At 43.4% G+C, this 19,327-nt stretch overlaps 1 protein-coding gene across 3 annotated transcripts in view; it reads right to left on the bottom strand.

Annotated features, from left to right (window-relative positions):
* The window catches only part of MASP1 (mannan binding lectin serine peptidase 1), an 83,250-nt gene extending 66,259 nt beyond the window's left edge, over positions 1 to 16,991 (bottom strand). For all 3 annotated transcript variants that reach the window (XM_033957576.1, XM_033957574.1, XM_033957575.1), the window contains exons 1-2: positions 16,857 to 16,991; positions 12,992 to 13,217 (exon numbers count right to left, since the gene is read on the bottom strand). In XM_033957576.1, coding sequence (XP_033813467.1) covers positions 12,992 to 13,217; positions 16,857 to 16,912 — 282 coding nt within the window. In that variant the 5' untranslated portion in view covers positions 16,913 to 16,991. The remainder of the gene's footprint in view (positions 1 to 12,991; positions 13,218 to 16,856) is intronic.
* Positions 16,992 to 19,327: the final 2,336 nt, after the last annotated feature.

Here is a 19,327-nt window from a genome sequence, read left to right as displayed (position 1 = left end):
AGAACTGTATAGAAAACTGAATAAATAGTCTGAAAAGTTTCTGGTAACCAGAGCTGATACTGTGACGTCACAATGCCTCATTCCACCAATAAGAGCCAACCTCATCAGTGATGTCACAATGGCTTCATTGTCCTTTACTTGACTCACTTTTACTACATTTTGATTTCTAGAGTGGTGCAGTGGTTAAAGCTACAGCCTCAGCACCCGGAGGTTGTGGGTTCAAATCCATGCTGCCCCTTGTGACCCTGGGCAAGTCACTTAACTCCCCACCATGGCCCGAGGTACATGAGATAGATTGTGAGCCCACCAGGACAGATTGGGAAAAATGCTTGAGTACCAACTGCTCTGAGCTCTCCTAGGAGAATGGTGTAAAATAAATAAAAATGCTTTTTCTTTTTTTCTTTTTTTTAATGCTTCTGCTAGTGCTGACCTGCTCTTCACAAATGACTGCACAATCTATGTTCAGGGCAGCGTGTTTATCTGGAATCCAAAGTCCATGCCAGTGACCTTGCGGACAGCTCTGTCTCTCAGGAAGCATAACAGATAATAACCCCACTTGGCTCCACATGTGGAAAATGCAGGGCTCTGAAGGTGGGGATAGAAAGCCACTGGACTGGGATGGTGAAATCACAACCTTGTGGTTGCTTTTTGGCATTTCTTCTATTCATGATAGCAGAAAGCTGTGAACGGTCCCAGTGTTAAGCATTCTTATGGCACCTTTGCACTTTGTAAGATGACGAGAACATAAGAATAGCCTCACTGTCAGACCAATGGTCCATCGAGCCCAGGAGCCCGTCTTCACGGGAGGCCAATCCCAAATAGTTGCAACATTCCAATCAGTATCTCAAAGAATAACAAGATTCTGGAACTCTAGACATGAGCAAAGTTACTGCTTATCCCTGGGGTGGGTGGCATTTAATCTTGCTGATTTTTGGAATTCTGGAAGACTGGCCACTGTTGAAAGCAGAATCCTGGATTGACCCAGTATGGCAATTCTTATGTGACCTTCTTGCCTGTGCAGAGCCGAAACCGATTGGCTGCCGCTAGTTCTCGCATGTAATTCCCTAGGAAGAAGTAGGGAATTACAGGCCAGTAAGTCTGACTTCTATGGTATGCAAATTAATGGAAACACTTTTAAAACAGAATGGTGACGTTTCTGGAATCCAATGGATTACAGGACTGAAGGCAACATAGAGGTAGGTCTTGTCAAACAAATCTGATCAATTTCTTTGACTGGGTGACCAGAGAATTGGATAGAGGATGTGTGCTAGATGTGGTGTATTTAGATTTTAGCAAAGCCTTTGACAGTGTTCCACACAGATGTCTAATAAATAAGCTGAGTGCTCTTGGGATGGGTCCCAAAGTGACGGGCTGGGTCAGGAACTGGTTGAGTGGATGGCGACAGAGGGAAGTGATCAATGGAGATTGCTCTGAGGAAAGGCATGTTACCAGTGGTGTGCCTCAAGGTTCTGTTCTTTTTAACATTTTTATAAACGATATTGCTGAAGGGTTGTCGGGTAAGATTTGCCTCTTTGTGGATGGTACCAAAGTCTGCAATAGAGTAGACACGCCAGATGGTGTGAATAACATGAAGACCTGGCGAAGCTTGAAATTTGGCAGCTAAAATTTAATGCTAAGAAATGCAAGGTCATGCATTTGGGCTGCAAAAACCCAAAGGAATGGTACAGTTTAAGGGGTGAAGAACTTATGTGCACGACAGAAAAGCGGGACTTGGGTGTAATTGTATGTGATGATTTTAAGGTGGCCAAATAGGTTGAAAAGGTAACGGTGAAAGAAGGATACTAGGGTGTATAGGGAGAGGTATAGTCAGTAGGAAAAAAGAGGTATTGATGCCCCTGTATAAGACTTTGGTGAGACCTCATTTAGAAGGAGGCCACACCTTCAAAAAGATATAAAAAGGATGGAGTTGGTCCAGAAGAAGGCTATTAAAATGGTGTGTGGTCTTCATCATAAGGCGTATGGAGACAGACTTAAAGATCTCAATCTGTATACTTTGGAGGAAAGGCGGGAGAGGGGAGATACAATAGAGACGTTTAAATACCTACGTGAGGTAAATGCGCATGAATTGAGTCTTTCATTTGAAAGGAAGCTCTGGAATGAGAGGGCAAAGGATGAAGCTAAGAGGTGATAGGCTCAGGAGTAATCTGAGCAAATACTTTTTTACAGAAAGGGTGGTAGATGCGTGGAACAGTCCCCCGGAAGAGGTGGTGGAGACAGAGACGGTGTCTGAATTCAAGAAAGCATGGGATAAGCAAATGGGATCTCTTAGAGAGAGGAAGGGATAATGGTAACTGCAGATGGGCAGACTGGATGGGCCATTTGGCCTTTATCTTCCATCATGTTTCTAGGTTTCAATCAGCTAGTGGCTCTGAATGGGCAGGAGTGAAGGAAGGTCGCTCCTGCTGTGATTTATCGCTGGACCACGGGGGATACTAAACATACACTGGGGAGGTGGGAGGGAGGTAAAAATTCTTAGAATCAGCTGGGACAGGAGGCAGAAGGGATCCCTCCTGTCCCGGCCACCAATGGACCACCAGGTCTCATGGCAGCCCCAGCACAGGCTGCAACAGGTTTGGGGGAGGGGGGTTGCCGGTTGGGTCATCACTGATCCAAATATAAACTGGGACCCCCATTTTTGGCCCATTAAGTCACTGATGCCATCAATGAGTATTTTGCTGAGTTTGACAAAACCTATTTTTCTCCCCGAACAAAAAAATCTGGAAACTCGCTGGACTAAGTGGCTCTTGATGGAGATTACATAGTTTAACTTGCTTTTTTTTTTTTTACTAAACCTTTGAAACTACCCTTGTAGATCATTAACTTAATGGGACACCATAATGCAAAGATGAAAAAAATACCCTTCCTTCTACATCCAAAACAGAAGATGTTCTACACTTCTCCCACCGTATTCGCTGTGATAGGGGATTATCAGAACTGCAAATACAGAAAAACCGAATAACTTTTTCATATGTTATTTGCTATTTTCTATTAAAAACCATTGTGAATATGGTGAAACCGCGAATAACATGGTGGGAGACCTGGTCTGTTCCTAAAGGAGAAGCAAAACACGGTGAAGAAAGTGCTGGGAATCGGTGATTTTCTCTGTAAACGCTTGGAATCGGCGATGTCTCTATGTATGCTGATGTAATTTGGGGGGAGGAGCCAGCAAGCTAAAAACCGTGAATAATCGAAACCGCGATTGCTGAAACCGCGAATACAGAGGGAGAAGTGTATCCTCTTCTCAAACTCATCTGAAAATGTCTCATCCTTTCAGCTGTTCTAGATGTCAGTTCAACTGCTTTCAGGGATAGAACTCGAAACTCCATATAACCACAAGAACAGAGTTAATCTAATCTAATCTAAACCTTAGATTTATAGACTGTATCATCTCTTGAAGTAGGGGCTCGACGCAGTTTATATAAGACTTCAATAAACAGGGAAATAATCAGTTTAACTAACGTGAATTACTACACAAAAGACAATTAACAGAGGTGTTTCTATCCTGGAAACTCTACTCCATTTTGTACCAAGGAGAAGGGGAGAGAGGTGTGGGAAAAGACTAGAACTCATTAAGGGTTTCCCTGCCCATTCCCTGTTTGTGAAGTTGACAATGGAACATTGAAGTATGAGCAAAAGCCATGTTCTATACTCTGAACAATGAAATCTGAGGAAGTTAAGCCGTACGGGTCAGAAAAGCTACGACCATTCAAAGGAATGACTGTGGAAAGATTTAGGGGTCTCTGTAGGGGGGAAGGGGTGTGTGTGGAAAAGCAAAGACACAGATGTACTGAAAGAGAACGCTGTTATGTCTTTAAAACACACAAAGGTCAGCTCTTCCAGGGGATTTGAGAGGGTGGAGGAGGGGTTAATTTAGAGATCAATCCCAGCTATAGAACCAGAAAATGCAGCGATCACGAGAATCTTACTCCTCCTGAAGGGAGTGCGAATACGTTCAGAGTAAAGGAAAGCGGGCTTTGGATAACACAGCTCCTACCAGTAGACATTTTGGGTCAGATTCTATCTATGATGCCCAGATCAGGGTCACCAAACGATGCCTAACTGGACAGAACTAAATGCTTTAAAATTGAGTTTAATCAGCATTTTAATTGAAAATGCCAATAAAACTCAATTAAAAATGATTTTAAAAAAAGATTAAAATTTCACATGAATTTCAGTTAGGCATCATTAGGCAATTGGCAATGCCTAAACTTTGGCACCTAGCCATGTCTTCTGATGCCTAACTGAAAAATAGGCGTGGTCAGGGACATAGTATAGACTGGCGCCGTTAGGTGCTTAATGGTGTCTAACTAGGATTTATATATGGTTGATGTGTGGTAGACACAATCTGGAGAGTGTGGCACTGTGGTTAAAGCTACAGCCTCAACACCCTGGGGTTGTGGGTTCAAATCCCATTCTGCCGCTTGTGACTCTGGGCAAGTCACTTAATTCCCCCCATTGCCCCAGGTACATTAGATAGATTGTGAGCGGTATAGACCAGACATGGGCAACTCCGGTCCTCGAGGGCTAGAATCCAATTGGGTTTTCAGGATTTCCCCAATGAACATGCATTGAGAGCAGTGCATGCAAATAGATCTCATGCATATTCATTGGGGAAATCCTGAAAACCCGACTGGATTCCGGCCCTCAAGGACTGGCGTTGCCCATGTCTGGTATAGACTATAGAAAAATAAATAAATAGTGTGAAATGTTTCAGCCTCTGATAACCAGAGCTGGTATTGTGACATCATAATGCCTCATTCCACCAATAAGAGCCAACCTCATCAGTGATGTCACAATGGCTGGATTGTCCTAGACTTGGCTCACTTTTACTACATTATGAGTTCTAGAGTGGTGCAGTAGATAAAGCTACAGCCTCAGCACCCCAAGGTTGTGGGTTCAAACCCATGTTGCTCCTTCTGACCTTGGGCAAGTCACTTAATCCCCCCATTTCCCCAGGCACATTAGATAGATTGTGAGCCCAAGTACCTGAATAAATTCACACAAACCATTCTCAGCTCCGCTGGGAGAACAGTATAGAAAATTGAATAAATAAATATTCATAACCCATGGACACTACAGATGTGTTATTATTTGACTTTTCTTATATTGTTTGGATTATTTTAAAACAAAATAGCCACAGCCTGAAATGAGAGCTGTTTTTTCACAAAGAGTGCACACTAAGGTGATTACTGTTAGTTATTTGCAAATTAACACGAGCTCTAATGCAAAACAGCACATACTAGACGACTTGAATAAAATGATTTAAAAGATGACAAAACAAACAACATGGAAGAAATATCAATAAGAAAGTATTTTTCATGTTCTGCCACAATGGCCACAGGAGGATTTGCTTGGAATAGAAAAGCATAAGGAGTGCTAAGCAGAGCCAGATCAATGGGCCATGGAACTAGGGCTAGCTCATCCATCAGGCAGCAAAGAGCAAAAGCAGTAAGAGCAAAACACTAGATCCTGACAGCTCCCCCCAACTCAACGATCCATCAATGTGCACTTTTACTTCCAGAAAGGCTGAGCAAATGTCAAGTCATCCGTTTAACTGGGTAAATAACTTTTAGAAATGGCTTTCATTATTTGTCTCTGTGTGTCTACAAGTATATAACTTATTTCAAGATGCATTCCACAGCTTCTAAACTTCTCATTCTTCAAAGTTTGCCAACCGCTTTTAAGAAGCGACACCATCCCTAATGTTACATCCCCACCCCCTCCCTTTTCTTTTCAACTATTAAATTTTTTTTTTAAACGATGTAACTATCAACACCCCCCCTTTTTCCCTTTTATCCCCACGTTCATGTTTGTCTTCGTAAAATGTCTTTTAATGTTCACTCTCCCCTTCTTATAAGTATTATTTTAATCTTTTATGTTATTTTAGCATTGTAAACCGGCTAGATACTTGTCGATGGTCTGTATATTAAAAATAATAAAACTTGAAACTTGATCAAATCAAAAATAGAACACTGTGTAATCACTCCAAAATAACATCCGAAAAAAACACAGTAATCGTAAAAAAACCCCCCACAGTTTTTGCAATAACAATCAAGTGGGGTTAGGGTTCTTATCAGGGGTCAAAAACCTTGTCGTGACACCAGTGTGTTTTTGACCCATGATAAGAACCCTAACCCCACTTGATTGTCTGTTTTTTTGACAAAGGGGAAGTTGAGGTCTTTTTTATTTGCTGTGCCCATTGATAGCACCATCACTGTGTTTTTTTTCGGACGTTACATGTATATAACAACATTTAAAATTTAAAAGCATGATGTCTGGGATGGGAGGGGGGACATATTAGGTTCAAAAAGTTAATGGAGAGGCAACGTAAGGCCAAAGATACTGTATGTCCAGTTCCTTTGCTACGGCCTTACAAGGAACCCAATATCTCAACAGCAGAGCCGACCCCTGGCTCTTTTAACCATTTCAAGGAAAAAACAAATTGGATCTCCACAGAAATAGCCAAAGCAAAGCAGAAAATGGAGTTCCAAATATAATCCTACCATGGGATAGAAGAGTGCTTTAAAAAGGTCTTTATTGATCTCAATTGCCCAATGACCCGACACGGTCTGTGCTTTGGCTCCAATGAAATGCTATAGTAAAATACTGCGGGAACTATAGCACTTCACCGTCGCTAAGGACAAGCTAACTAATCCCATATAATTAAAAACTGTGGACTCAGTTTTAGTTTTTCGACCACTGATGCAGGCTCATTAGAACCGAAACATGTATTGTGTCGGGTCATTGGACAATTGATACTAATAAAGACCTTTTTAAAGCACTATTCTAGCCCATGGTTGGATTTTATTTGGAACTCCATTTTCTGTTTTCTTTTAAACAATTAACAGTCAGCTGAAACCTCCAAAGTTATGGCTGAGAAACTGCCTTCCTCCAAAATTATAGCCTAGCCTTGGGATGGGTGATAAGGGGGATCGCTGTGATCATTTGTTGGCCAGTCATCTCTAAGTAATGATTCATCCTTAAAGGAACATTTTCCAGTGGAAAGGCAGCCATCCAGTTGGTTGGCCTACTCTGACTATTGGGAAACACACCCTGAGCATCATGTCTTCAATAGAGGAAAATGGTGAAAGTTCAAAAAAGCGTGGGATGAACACATAGGATCTCGAATCAGAAAATAATGGTATATACTGAAGAACTAAGGCCAGTACTGGGCAGACTTGCACGGTTTGTGTCCGTATATGGCCATTCGGTTGAGGATGTACTGGGGAGGGCTTTGACGGCTGGGATGGCTTATTTGGACTAGAGCGAGCTTTGACGGAGACTTCAGAATATGGAACTTAAGCACTGTACCGGGGAGAGCTTTGGGTTCTGGCCCAGAAATAGCTTTAAAAAAGGAAAATATAAATTAAATCAGTAATTTAAAGAGAGGGTAAGGTTGGGCAGACATTTACTAGACTACTAGACTGGAATGCAAATGTGATTTATTATTCCAGTTCTTAAGGAAATGTGGCTCCGTCCTGCCTACCAGACCTAGATAATTGTCAGAAGTATTATACCATAGCATTATTGGTGTTTTCCCCAACATTACAGGATAACTTTAAGACATAGTTTCAGAAGCATTCCAGAGATCTCCCTCTCATTAGTGTAGTAATACTTAGCCTTGATGAATGGCTGACAATTGGTCTCAGAAGTCACGCTTTCCAGTGAACCACCAGGTGAGGCACCTCAGCCAAACACAAGCGCGGGATGAGATAAAGACAAGTGTGTACTAACGAGAAGATCTGATAGTCATATAGCACTATTAATATTCAAGGGATTGCAAGGTAACCCAAGCTTATACAGCATAGGGGGCAAGAGATGAACAAAATTCCCAGGGCAGATTACCAACTTGGACACCCTAGTGGTGGGGTGGGGCATTTCAAACCAAATGAAGATGGGGCAGTCACTCAGTTAGACTATTTATTTATTTAAAAATTTACATACCGCATGGATATGAAGAGACAATGGCCAGACATTCGTTGGCACTGTATCTTCACGGAAAAACAGAAGTAGCAACATTTTCATAGGAAAGCATTAACAAAGAGCTGCGTTTTCAACATTTTCTTCCAACACAAAATCTAATCAGTCTTTAAGAGTGTAGAAAATATTTTTTTGTAACAAGACCTTTCATTACAATACTCCATTGCGCTCTCTGGTTGATCCCTTCTTGCTGGCAGGAGGAGTTGGCAAGCAGGATTTCATAGCTGTGTTGCAGCTCGGCTTCTGCCAGCTCCCCCCTGACGTCGAAAGAACACAGGACTGGCACGTTTCATGAGTCTGTGGGGTCTGGCCATGGGAAGGCGGCAGAGTGGCAGAAGCGGCAGCAGCTGAAAAGTACTATTTGCCCAATTCCTTCTGCCAGCTACAGTCAATTTCTGGAGCGGGATGTGAAATGACTATACTGCAAGAGGGGGAAGTGACTAGGCCATAGGTGGGGAGGGAAAGGCCGGGCAGGTGATTAGGTTAGGGGCATGGGGGAGGGGGAGGAGAACTGCCCAGTGGATTGCCTTCAGGTGATATCTTTTTAGCTCCCAGGAGTGTCCTTGTCTTGTCCACCAAATAAATCTGTGTAACTGCCTCCATCTCAGAACTTTCTCTCCAGCGACAAACACTTAGCCCTGCCCTGACCTTGAGGAAGAAAAATGCCAAACATCCAGAGTGTGTGACCTGTGGGAAAAGCAGACAGTGTGGCCACTGCAGAAAATATTAACCAGAAGCGGCGACCTCACTGTTTGTTCTACAGCTATCCACAGGGTCAGTGCCCCCTGTGCTGGGCAGAAAGCAGCCGTAGCAGTTACAAAAGGGCCGAAGGAAGCTTCTGTGCTTGGATGCAAAGAAACCACAGTCCTCTGTTCAGACTCTCTTTCTGCTTCAGTCCTTTATTTCTTTCCTTGCACCCTTCTCTCTCCTCCAATCATGATTATTTAAATTCAATAAAGCCTAAGTATGTCACAGTATTTATAGAGTTCATTCAATGCAGTCTAAGAGAGCAGGAGAGGTTCTTACCCATTTGAGCTCCACTCCCTGGATAACTGACAGAACTTGTGTGTGCAGGGTCAATGAATATCCCCTCTGACTGCTGTAGCACTATGCAGATAGTGCCAGGAAGGTCTGTGGGTTTGGTCCCAGCATTAAATATCTAGTTTAGATTCAGGCTGTGGCGGTCACTGGGAATTGACTTAGTAGAGAAAGAGAGATTGTTCACCCTCTCCAAGGTGAAGAGAACGAGAGGGCACTCGCTAAAGTTAGAAGGGAAAAGATTCCGTACAAACGTAAAGAAGTTATTCTTCACTCAGAGAGTGGTGGAAAACTGGAATGCTCTTCCGGAGGCTGTTGTAGGGGAAAGCACCCTTCAGGGATTCAAGACAAGGTTGGATAAGTTCCTACTGGAACAGAACATACGCAAGTAAGGCTAGACTCAAATAGGGCGCTAGTCTTTAACCTAAGGGCCGCCGCGTGAGCGGACTGCTGGGCATGAAGGACCACTGGTCTGACCCAGCAGCGGCAAATCTTATGTTCTTATGAATATTGGGGGCATATTTTAATGCATCTATTTGATATTAAGCAGATAAAGATGAATGCTGAGAGAGCCCTGAGGGAAAAGGTCCATGAAAGCCTTGACGGTTTCTGGCGCTGCTGTTCATGCACATGGCTGCAGTATGTGGGTGGTTTGGAAAGTTTGGTGAAAAAGCAAGTTAAGCAATCAATGTAGGCTCCATCAAGGGCTGTACACTTAGTCCAGCGAGTTTCCTTTTTTTTTTTTTTTTTCGTTCCGTCGGAAAAATAGGTGTTGTCAAGCAGGGGAGAGCCGACAGAGGAGAGCTGCAGTCCGACGCTCAGACCAACGGTCGGTTCGGGAGCCCGTTCCAGCAGGGTACCCGACACCATCTTCACTCCTCCCCCATTCCGAAGGGTCTACCTCTGAGGATCTCGCATCATGTGCGGCAGCGGTGGAGATTGCCTTGCCAGAGATGTCGCCTGTTCTTGGAGGAAACTCGGGACCCAGATGATAGTCATCGGAACTGGGGTTGACGGCAGTTAAAGAATAGAATGGGAATGAAGGTTTAAGTGAATTGGGGTGGAGATGGAGGTGGGTATGGAGAGGGATAGGGATATGATGTATTCCAGAAAGGCATTTAAGATCTGCTCTTAAATGATCATAATAATTACAAGTCAAAGATCTTGATGCTTTTTTGGAGTGGGTTTCTGTTTCTCTCTATGCTTATTTTTATTTTACATTTACATTTACATTAGAGATTTTTATTCCGCCTGTGCCTTTCGGTTCTAAGCGGATTACAAAATTGGAAGAGAACTGGACATTTCCAGGAAGTTTACATATCAGGAATATAATATGTTTACATATCAGGAATATAATATGTTTACATATCAGGACTATAATATGTTTACATATCAGGAATATAATATGTTTACATATCAGGACTATAATATGTTTACATATCAGGAATATAATATGTTTACATATCAGGTTTAAATCACAGGTAAGGATAGCAGTACATTCAAGTTAAGGAGATTATTATATAGCGCTGAGGAAGAAATATTGGTTACATATGGAGGTTGCTTACATGGCGTTGAGGGATGTTGTAGGAATGATGAATATGAAGGAGTAATTGTGTATGTGTAGGCAGGAGGTTAGAGTGATGGTAGGTGTTTTTTAAATAGAAGCGTTTTGATTTCTTTTCGGAGAACTTTGATGTCTGATGTTTTGGTCAGCAGTTTGGAGACTGTTGGGTCAATTTTCGCTGCCTGTGTCGCCAGAAGGTTATCGTAGAGTTTCTTTCGTCTGGTACCATTGAAAGGGGGGTATGTGAATAGGCTTTGAGCTTTCCTTGTTCTGTGTGTGAGGTTGCGGTATAGGCGGTTGTTTAGGTAACTTGGTGCAGCTCCGTGGGTTACTTTGAATATGTGAGTTTTTATTTATTGTATCTTTAATGCATCATTTTTGTAAACCGCTTAGAAACCTCACGGTTATTAGCGGTATATAAGAATTCAATTAAATTAAATCAGTGACTTAATTGAAAATATAGAATGTCAGGTGGAACATGAACAGCACAGCTTAGGTTTGGATGTAATGTGCAGTGAAAAAATGGAGGAAAAAGCCTCAGACTAGGACCCTCCCACCTCCACAAAGGTGGTTAACAGGTGGTTAGGCATTAACCTATTGGCAAAAAACCTCCGTTGCACTCCAATTTATCTTCTGTTGATCGGTACACCAACGGTGGCCAGCGTTTCACAAGTCTGCTGCCTCAGGGTGTAACATTTCCGATCAAGCTTCAATCGGGACGCCAAAACGCATCTCCTGCATCAAAAGATCAAAGACCTGTTAACCACCTTTGTGGAGGTGGGAGGGTCCTAGTCTGAGGCTTTTTCCTCCGTTTTTTCACTGCACATTACATCCAAACCTAAGCTGTGCTGTTCATGTTCCACCTGACATTCTATATTTTTCTTGTGAAAGTGTATTTTAAATACTATTGAGTTTTTCCATAAAATCCGAGTTTCTCTAGCTATATATCAGTGACTTAATGGACCATGGCGCCATCTCATGGAAATTTACCAAACTTTTCAAACCACCCTCGTATATGCACATAGGTGCATATATTAAAACTCATGCCCACCACCCACACTTTGCTCCCATGCACATGGCTTACTAAAACTATGTACCTTTCGTCACTGATTCTATATAGGATACCAGTATCGGCGGCTGCCTACGAGGCGGCCGCTGATCACGTATCAATCATGCACTTGCATCCTTTGCGGAATCGGGACTACACGCCCAGACAAACGCCTGAAATGTAGACCAGCATTGTGCAGGCCTCCATTTCAGGCAACTATCTCCCATCTATGCAGAGGCGTGTTGATGCCTAAGCCCACCCAAGGCCACTTTCAGGTGAAGCCCTGCCCATGCCCCACCTTGGGCGTGCTTAAACATCACTACGTGTCTCCGTAGACATGCTCCGGAGGCCTACAATGTGGGTGTCCTGCCTCAGGGATTTTAAAAAAAAAAAAAGCGCATCCTGATTGGCTGCCAGACGATGGTAGAATATCTACCTCCGCCTTCCATCGGGACGTGCATTTTGGAGAATCAAGCCCTGTGTGTTCTTTTCTGCACCTAACCTATAGGGTCATTTTAGAAGAAGCTTTTTAGACTTGCAAAATGAGATTTATGTTCAAAAATGTTCATTACAAAATTTCCCCGAAGGGTCTGTAAGAGATTAATGCACTTACTGACTTTCTGCAATGGTCCTTTGTATGGGAACTGGTCTAGATTTTATCAAATGGATTGGGATTTCACTATCAGGAAATGATCTTCACTCTGTCCAGCTAGTCTGCAAATTATAAAATAATTAACCTAAAACTAAGCTTTGGGCGCAGACTATCTTCTCTGCAGGATCTGATCCCCAACGCTGGCCCAAAGTGAAGCTTATCTAATGTTGTTGTGTATGAGATTTTTCCAGACCACAGAAGTCCCTTCTCCGAATCTGGTATGAATATATGTTGTTGCCCTATAAAATCTATTGCAACCTGCAAAACATCTCCTTCGCTCCAGGACCATCTCGTATAAACATCATACATAAGGAGTTGAGTTCAAAACACCTCAATGGTGTAAAAACGAAATGTTACAACAGCATCAAATGGGGGGGGGGGGGGGGTGTAAAAACACATTCTCTCCATTTCCAAGGATATCAAGAATGGCCACAACAGCTCTTGTCTTTGGCAGAATAGATCAAGGGAAATTTTGGTTTTCAACACAAGAGATCTCTGATTTTGTCCTAAAGCCCACCCACAATCTTGGCATTTGCCCCAAAACATTGATTATTGGATTGTGATCACAATGATAAGAAATTGAAAAAATAAATGGTTGAACTCTTAATCAATGGGACTGGCTCTGTCTACACTCACAGCTCTACTGGTGAAAGAGAGAGGGGTGTCTTGTGCTGGAGACACTTCTCACCTTGACGTAGTCATATTCACAGAGGTAGGAAGGCTCCAGGTCAAAGTGCATGAAATGAATTCTAATTCTGTATCCGAAGGCGACACTGAGCTTCCAAGTTATTTCGATATCACTAGGATAAGAATCAGGAAAGTTGGGTGACCGTATCTCTCCAAACATTTCAGTCAACTCCACAGCATCTGTGCCCCAGAACAGCCACCCGCAGAAGGAGCAGAACAGCAGAATCCTAAGACAGAGTTACATTACATTAAAATACATTTCTAGACCGCAATACCTTCCAGATCAATGTGGTTTACATCAGTGGTTCCCAACTCTGTCCTGGAGGTCCATCAGGCCAATCGGGTTTTCAGGCTAGCCTTAATGAATATGCATGGAGCAGATTTGCATGCCTGTCACTTCCACTATATGCAAATTTCTCTCATGCATATTCATTAGGGCTAGTCTGAAAACCCAATTGGCCTGGTGGTCCTCCAGGACAGGGTTGGGAACCACTGGTTTACATCATCAAGAGACTGTACACCCCAGTGAAAACCAAAAGAAACATTGTCTTCTTTACTTTTCTAAGAATTTTACAGAAAGGGCTGTTTTTAAAATTTTTGGGAAATGCATATGTGAAATCGAAGAAGCAAACAAAATACACAGTTCCGAATCCCAACTAGCAGCCTGATATTCAATTCGGTGCAAAGATTTCTTATAAAGACATCCTCACACTGAAGGGAACACAAACAATGAAGTTATCCTTAGTGGAAGTCCACCTTAAAAAGCGTAAATTGCTCTAGTAAGTTACCAGGTACCTGACCATAAATGGCTTTGTAACAGAGAGTCCCAAATTTAAACCAAACCCTGACCTCAAAAGGCGACCAATGGAGTTGAGAAGATGCCAAAGTAGCTTCAGATTTGTACATCACCCAGGAGGTTCTAACCTAGTTCAACACTTCCATATTCAGCTCCATTTTAGACAAGTTCTGGAAGGTCAGTGTGTCTAAAGTTTCACCAGCATCTTAGAACAGAATCTTCCCGTGGTCAACCTGTTCTAAAATGCAGGAGAAACGGACTTTACCACCAGGTGCGCTTTTCTGAAAAATCAACAGATTCAACCTTGAATAGAAAATCAGAGTGGGTTTTGAGAATCTTCCCCTAAGTCCCTTTCTAAGATGGGGAATAAGCGTGCCACACCCCCTTGCCCCACCCCCAGACCACACCCATTCCATTTGTATGCAACTGGATTTGAAATGCTCCTATCCTGGTTTTGTAAAACAGAGACTTAGACATTGCTACAAGATAAAGTTAAGTGCCTGCTTATGCAAATCTCAAATGCAAAATTTATTTATTCCCAACTTACCGCTGTTGAGCGGATCGAGGCGGTTTATGAGGGCCATTGTGCTAGACATGATGGGGCCCCCAAAGCTGGCTTTCAACTTCAGGCAGTGACATCCGGGTCTAGGGCAATTGCCCTGTTTACCCATCCCTAACTCAGGTCCTGGCTGCGTTACATAAAAAATACAGCATCTAACCTTGAATTCACAGGCCAGTCACTGAAGTTATTATTTAAAGAGGATGAATTCTTTTTTTTTTTTGCAATTTAATTTTACTCTTTACATCTAAAAGAAAAGCAAGGAAACAGAAATAATAAAAAAAAAAATCTTACAAAAGCAAATGAGAAAAGATGAACAACAGAGCTTCCTCTAGGAAACACCCCCCACCCCACCCCCATTTTACAAAACCGTGATACTGGTCATTAGCGTTGGGAGCAGCACGGAGCATTATCGGTGTTTGTATGCTTGTTATCAGGTTTAAGTAGATCCTTCTTTGTAATGTAATTTGGATCGTTGGTATCCTTGGCCAAGACTTGATGAAGTCTTGTTGATTGTCAAAGCGATTGGTTTCCCTTGGCAGTTTGGCCTATGAGAGGGCTGTAAACCACTGCAAGATTAAGGGGGCAACCCCCTAATCCTTCAGATGGAGTGCTACTCAATAGCTGCTGTTTCCCCAGTGGCGTAGTAAGGGTGAGAGGTGCCCAGGGTGGTGTCATCTTAGTTTGTTAAGTGCCAATTTGCCTAAACAAAATTCTATGCTTTTTGACATTGATTAAATCATATCGAAATCATGCTCTTCTGTGATGGGCTGAGAACTTTTCAGCAGCCCCTCCTAGAAACATAGAAATTGACGGCAGAAAAGGGCCCCAGCCCATCAAGTCTGCCCACACCAATGACCCACTCCGCGATTTTTATTCCCCTAGAGATCCCACGTGAATATCCCATTTTCTCTTAAAATCCGACACGCTGTTGGCCTTAATCACCTGCTGAGGTAGCTCGTTCCAATGATCGACCACCCTTTCGGTGAAGAAGTACTTCCTGGTATCACCATGAAATTTCCCTCCCCTGACTTTCAGCGAGTGCCCTCTTGTAACCGAGGGCCCTGTAAGACAGAAGATAGCATCTTTGACCTCTATACGTCCCGTTTATATACTTAAAGGTCTCAATCATGTCTCCCCTCTCTCTTCGTTCTTCCAGCGAGTACATCCGCAGTATTTTTAGCCTTTCTTCGTACGTGAGCTCCCTGAGCCCCAAGACCATCCTGGTAGCCATTCGCTGAACCGACTCAATTCTCAACACATCTTTCCGGTAGTGCGGTCTCCAGAATTGAACACAGTACTCCAGATGAGGTCTCACCATGGATCTGTACAACGGCATTATGACTTCAGGTTTTCTGCTGACAAAACCCCTACGGATGCAGCCCATCATTTGTCTTGCCTTGGACGAAGCCTTCTCCACCTGATTGGCAGCCTTCATATCATCACTAATGATCACTCCTAAATCACGTTCTGCCTTGGTCCTGGACAAGGTTTCACCATTTAGTGTGTAAGTTCTGTGTGGATTTTTTTTACCTAGGTGCATCACTTTACATTTTTTAGCATTGAAGCTTAGCTGCCAAGTTGACGACCACTGTTCCAGCTGCCGTAGGTCCTGCGTCATAATGTCAGGCACACTGCTTTTACCTACTATGTTGCATAGTTTGGCGTCGTCGGCAAACAGTGATACTGTTAAGATAGTGTGAAGAGTTTCAGTCTCTGGTAACCAGAGCTGAGACTGTGATGTCATAACGCCTCATTCCTCCAATAAGAGCCAACGTCATCAGTGATGTCATAATAGCTTGATTGTCCTAGACTTGGCTCAGTTTTATTACATACGAAGGGGTGCTGAAAAGTTCCTAAATTCTGAGCGTTATTTCACCACCGCAGCTGAAAAGAGTGTTATCTTATTTCGTTAAGTGCCAATTTGTAGAAACGAAATTCTAGGTTTTGACATTGTTCCAAATCATCGATTGAACCATATCCACCTCATTCTCTTCTTGGTTGGGCTGAAAACTTTTCAGCACCCATTCTATACCCACATTGCCGAGCTGTATGAAAAGACCCATAAGTGGAGAGGTACGCTTTAAAATCGTTCATCAGCTTTAGGAAAGAGAACGAAAACTATCCCAAAGTGATGCCTTTAGAGAAATTCACACTATTTTAAGTGCACTAGGGGTTTCCAAGAGTGCTGGGCCCACTCCTGTTTTCACACATAGTCACCAGAGGCCGTTTCTTTCCCCCCCAAACCTTGCCCTACCGACTTCACTCTGGATTCTTTCAGCTTCGGAAATCCAAAGCAACTCCATCCCTGAAGGGATTTGAGCTCATGTTCCCATCTCTCCCTGATCTGACACAGTTCATACCCTACAGAAGTCAGCTCTACTCCAGCAGCTAATCCATCCAAAGCCCTTATCAGCAATGCAGCAGATTCCTCTCACAGCACTAAAAGGATCGAACCAGCAAACAGCAAATGTCCAGCTCCCTTTGACTCTCGCAGCCTTTCATACTCACCTCATTTTTGCAGCGCTGTGTTTTCTGGTGGCTTTTTCCCTCCGTTGCTCTTTCATTGTGCCCTTCTGAGTTTTTAACTTGCTCCCAGGGCTGTGTCGCGGTCTCTTTTATCTTTGTTCTCCGATTTGTGGCTGTCTATGGGGCTTTTGCTGGTGCTGCTCTGGATGCAGGTCACGCCTCTCCCTGCCTGGAACAGACTTCCTCACAGATCCTGCCGGGAATGGGATGAAAAGCTCTAACCTCTCCAAGCTCCCAAGCTACAAGAAGTAGTTTGTTCCATAGGAGCCAGCTCTGTGGGTGCTTGAGCACCCCTAATATTGAACAAACTCCTGAGCTATGACCAGAGAAGGGTTTAGCACCCCCAATCATGTTAGGTTGTTCAATACAGTTTCCTCTCTTATTTTAAACTTTTCTACTCAAATCCACAGGGTGCTAAGTCTTCCTGCAGCCCAGGGAAAGCTAATGCCAACCTCACTTACTCCAGCAACGGGCAACGACCTGCCTGTGGATAGAACCCACAATGAATCTGAAGATCAGCTTTTGGACGGAATTCTGAAGAAGAGGTTTTGGTCCAAGGGTCTTGTCTCAGCTGCAATCTAAAGTTTTTATTATCTGAACCACTCCCTGGTTGAAAGAATATTATGGTGAAAAGCCTAGGTGAGCTGCTCACACCTTCACAGAGTTACAAGGGCGGGGGCTCATATCCATGTAAGAGCCTGATTCAAACATAAGTACATAAGAATAGCCTTACTGGGTCAGACCAATGGTCCATCAAGCCCAGTAGCTCGTTCTCACGGTGACCAATCCAGGTCCCTAGTACCTGGCCAAAACCCAATGAGTAGCAATATTCCATGCTACCAATCCAGGGCAAGCAGTGGCTTCCCTCATGTCTAACTCAATAATAGACTATAGACTTTTCCTCCAGGAACTTGTCCAAACCTTTCTTAAAACCAGCTAAGCTATCCGCTCTTACCACAACCTCTGGCAATGCGTTCTAGAGCTTAACTATTCTCTGAGTGCAAAAAAAAATTTCCTCCAAATGGTTTTTAAAAGTATTTCCCTATAACTTCATCGAGTGTCCCCTAGTCTTTGTAATTTTTGACAGAGTGAAAAATCGATCCACTTGTACCTGTTCTACTCCACTCAGGATTTTGTAGACTTCAATCAAATCTCTCCTCAGGCATCTCTTTTCCAAGCTGAAGAGCCCTAACCTTTTTAGTCTTTCCTCATATGAGAGGAGTTCCAACCTTGGTCGCTCTTCTTTGAACCTTTTCTAGCGCCACTATATCTTTCTTGAGATAAGGAGACCAGAATTGAATGTAATATTCCAGATGAGGTCGCACCATGGAGCGATACAGGGGCATTATAACATTCTTAGTCTTGTTAACCATCCCTTTTTTTAATAATTCCTAGCATCCTGTTTGCTTTTTTGGCCACTGCCACACATTGGGTAGAAGGTTTCTATAAGTTCACTATTTTGAGAGCTAAGGCAAGGGATGATTAATTGGTGCTGGCCTTTGAAGTGATTGATTCCAGGGAGAGGGGTTGTTCGAATGCTTCAGAGGTTTTATTAGATCAGTAGAAAAAGAGTTATCGATCTTGATTAATCTGTATAATTTGGTTGAAGCTTGTTGGCCAATAGGCTTTAACCCCTGGTGTACTTGGAAGCTATGCCTTAAGGCAGGAGGTGTTAAACAGGGTGCAGAGAAGGGTCTTGGAATTTGAGGAACTTTCTAGACAGAGTGAAGGCAGGTATTAGGACAGTTACTGGTGGCATTAACTACATTACTGGAGTTTTAGTGGCACAGTTTCAAGTTTCAGTTTATTTTTGATAGACCGCAAATCATCAAAAATATATCTAAGTAGGTTTCAAAATGAGAAAGAGGGATGGAAATAAGGAGCCCGAGAGCTTGTCTCGAAGGGCGTATGGTAACACGGGGCTGGGAGGCCTCGTGTTGCCAGAAAGGCAAGGTGGGGGGGGGGGGAATTGGACCGTTAGTTAGGGAAACTTAGTAAAAGGAATTGGGGAGGGGTTACCGCCAAAAGACAGGGCTAGGATAGGGTGAAGTGAGTTGGAGGGGTGGGGCAGAGGGAACGAGTAGACCGGGACCCTGGAGGACTCGGTTCTTTCAGGTCCTCCAGGGCGGTTTTCTCCCTCCCACTCTCCCGCGGTGGTGGCCTTGGTAGCTCGGGTAGGCGGGTCTCCCGAGCTACTGGGTGCTGGGGCTCATCAGGCGATGAGCGGGGGGCCGGCTGGGAGCCGCGCCTTGGGGTCAGGTGACCCGGGTTAAAGGGGCATGAGGTCATGCCACCCCTTGGACGCTTGCTGTTTGTGGCGGGGTCGGGGGCAAAGGTTAATGGTTACATAGGGGTAGCTCGGGAGGAGCTTGCTGATGTGGTTTGTTAATAGAGGGTCAATATGTTTATGAGGTTATGTTATTTATGTTATTCATGTTAATTTATTGTTATGG

This window comes from Geotrypetes seraphini, chromosome 9 (genome assembly GCF_902459505.1).
Source record: "Geotrypetes seraphini chromosome 9, aGeoSer1.1, whole genome shotgun sequence".
Classification (NCBI taxonomy): Eukaryota; Metazoa; Chordata; class Amphibia; order Gymnophiona; family Dermophiidae; genus Geotrypetes; species Geotrypetes seraphini.
The sequence above is the reverse complement of the archived record's forward strand: the minus strand, read 5'-3'. Positions and strand labels throughout refer to the sequence as shown.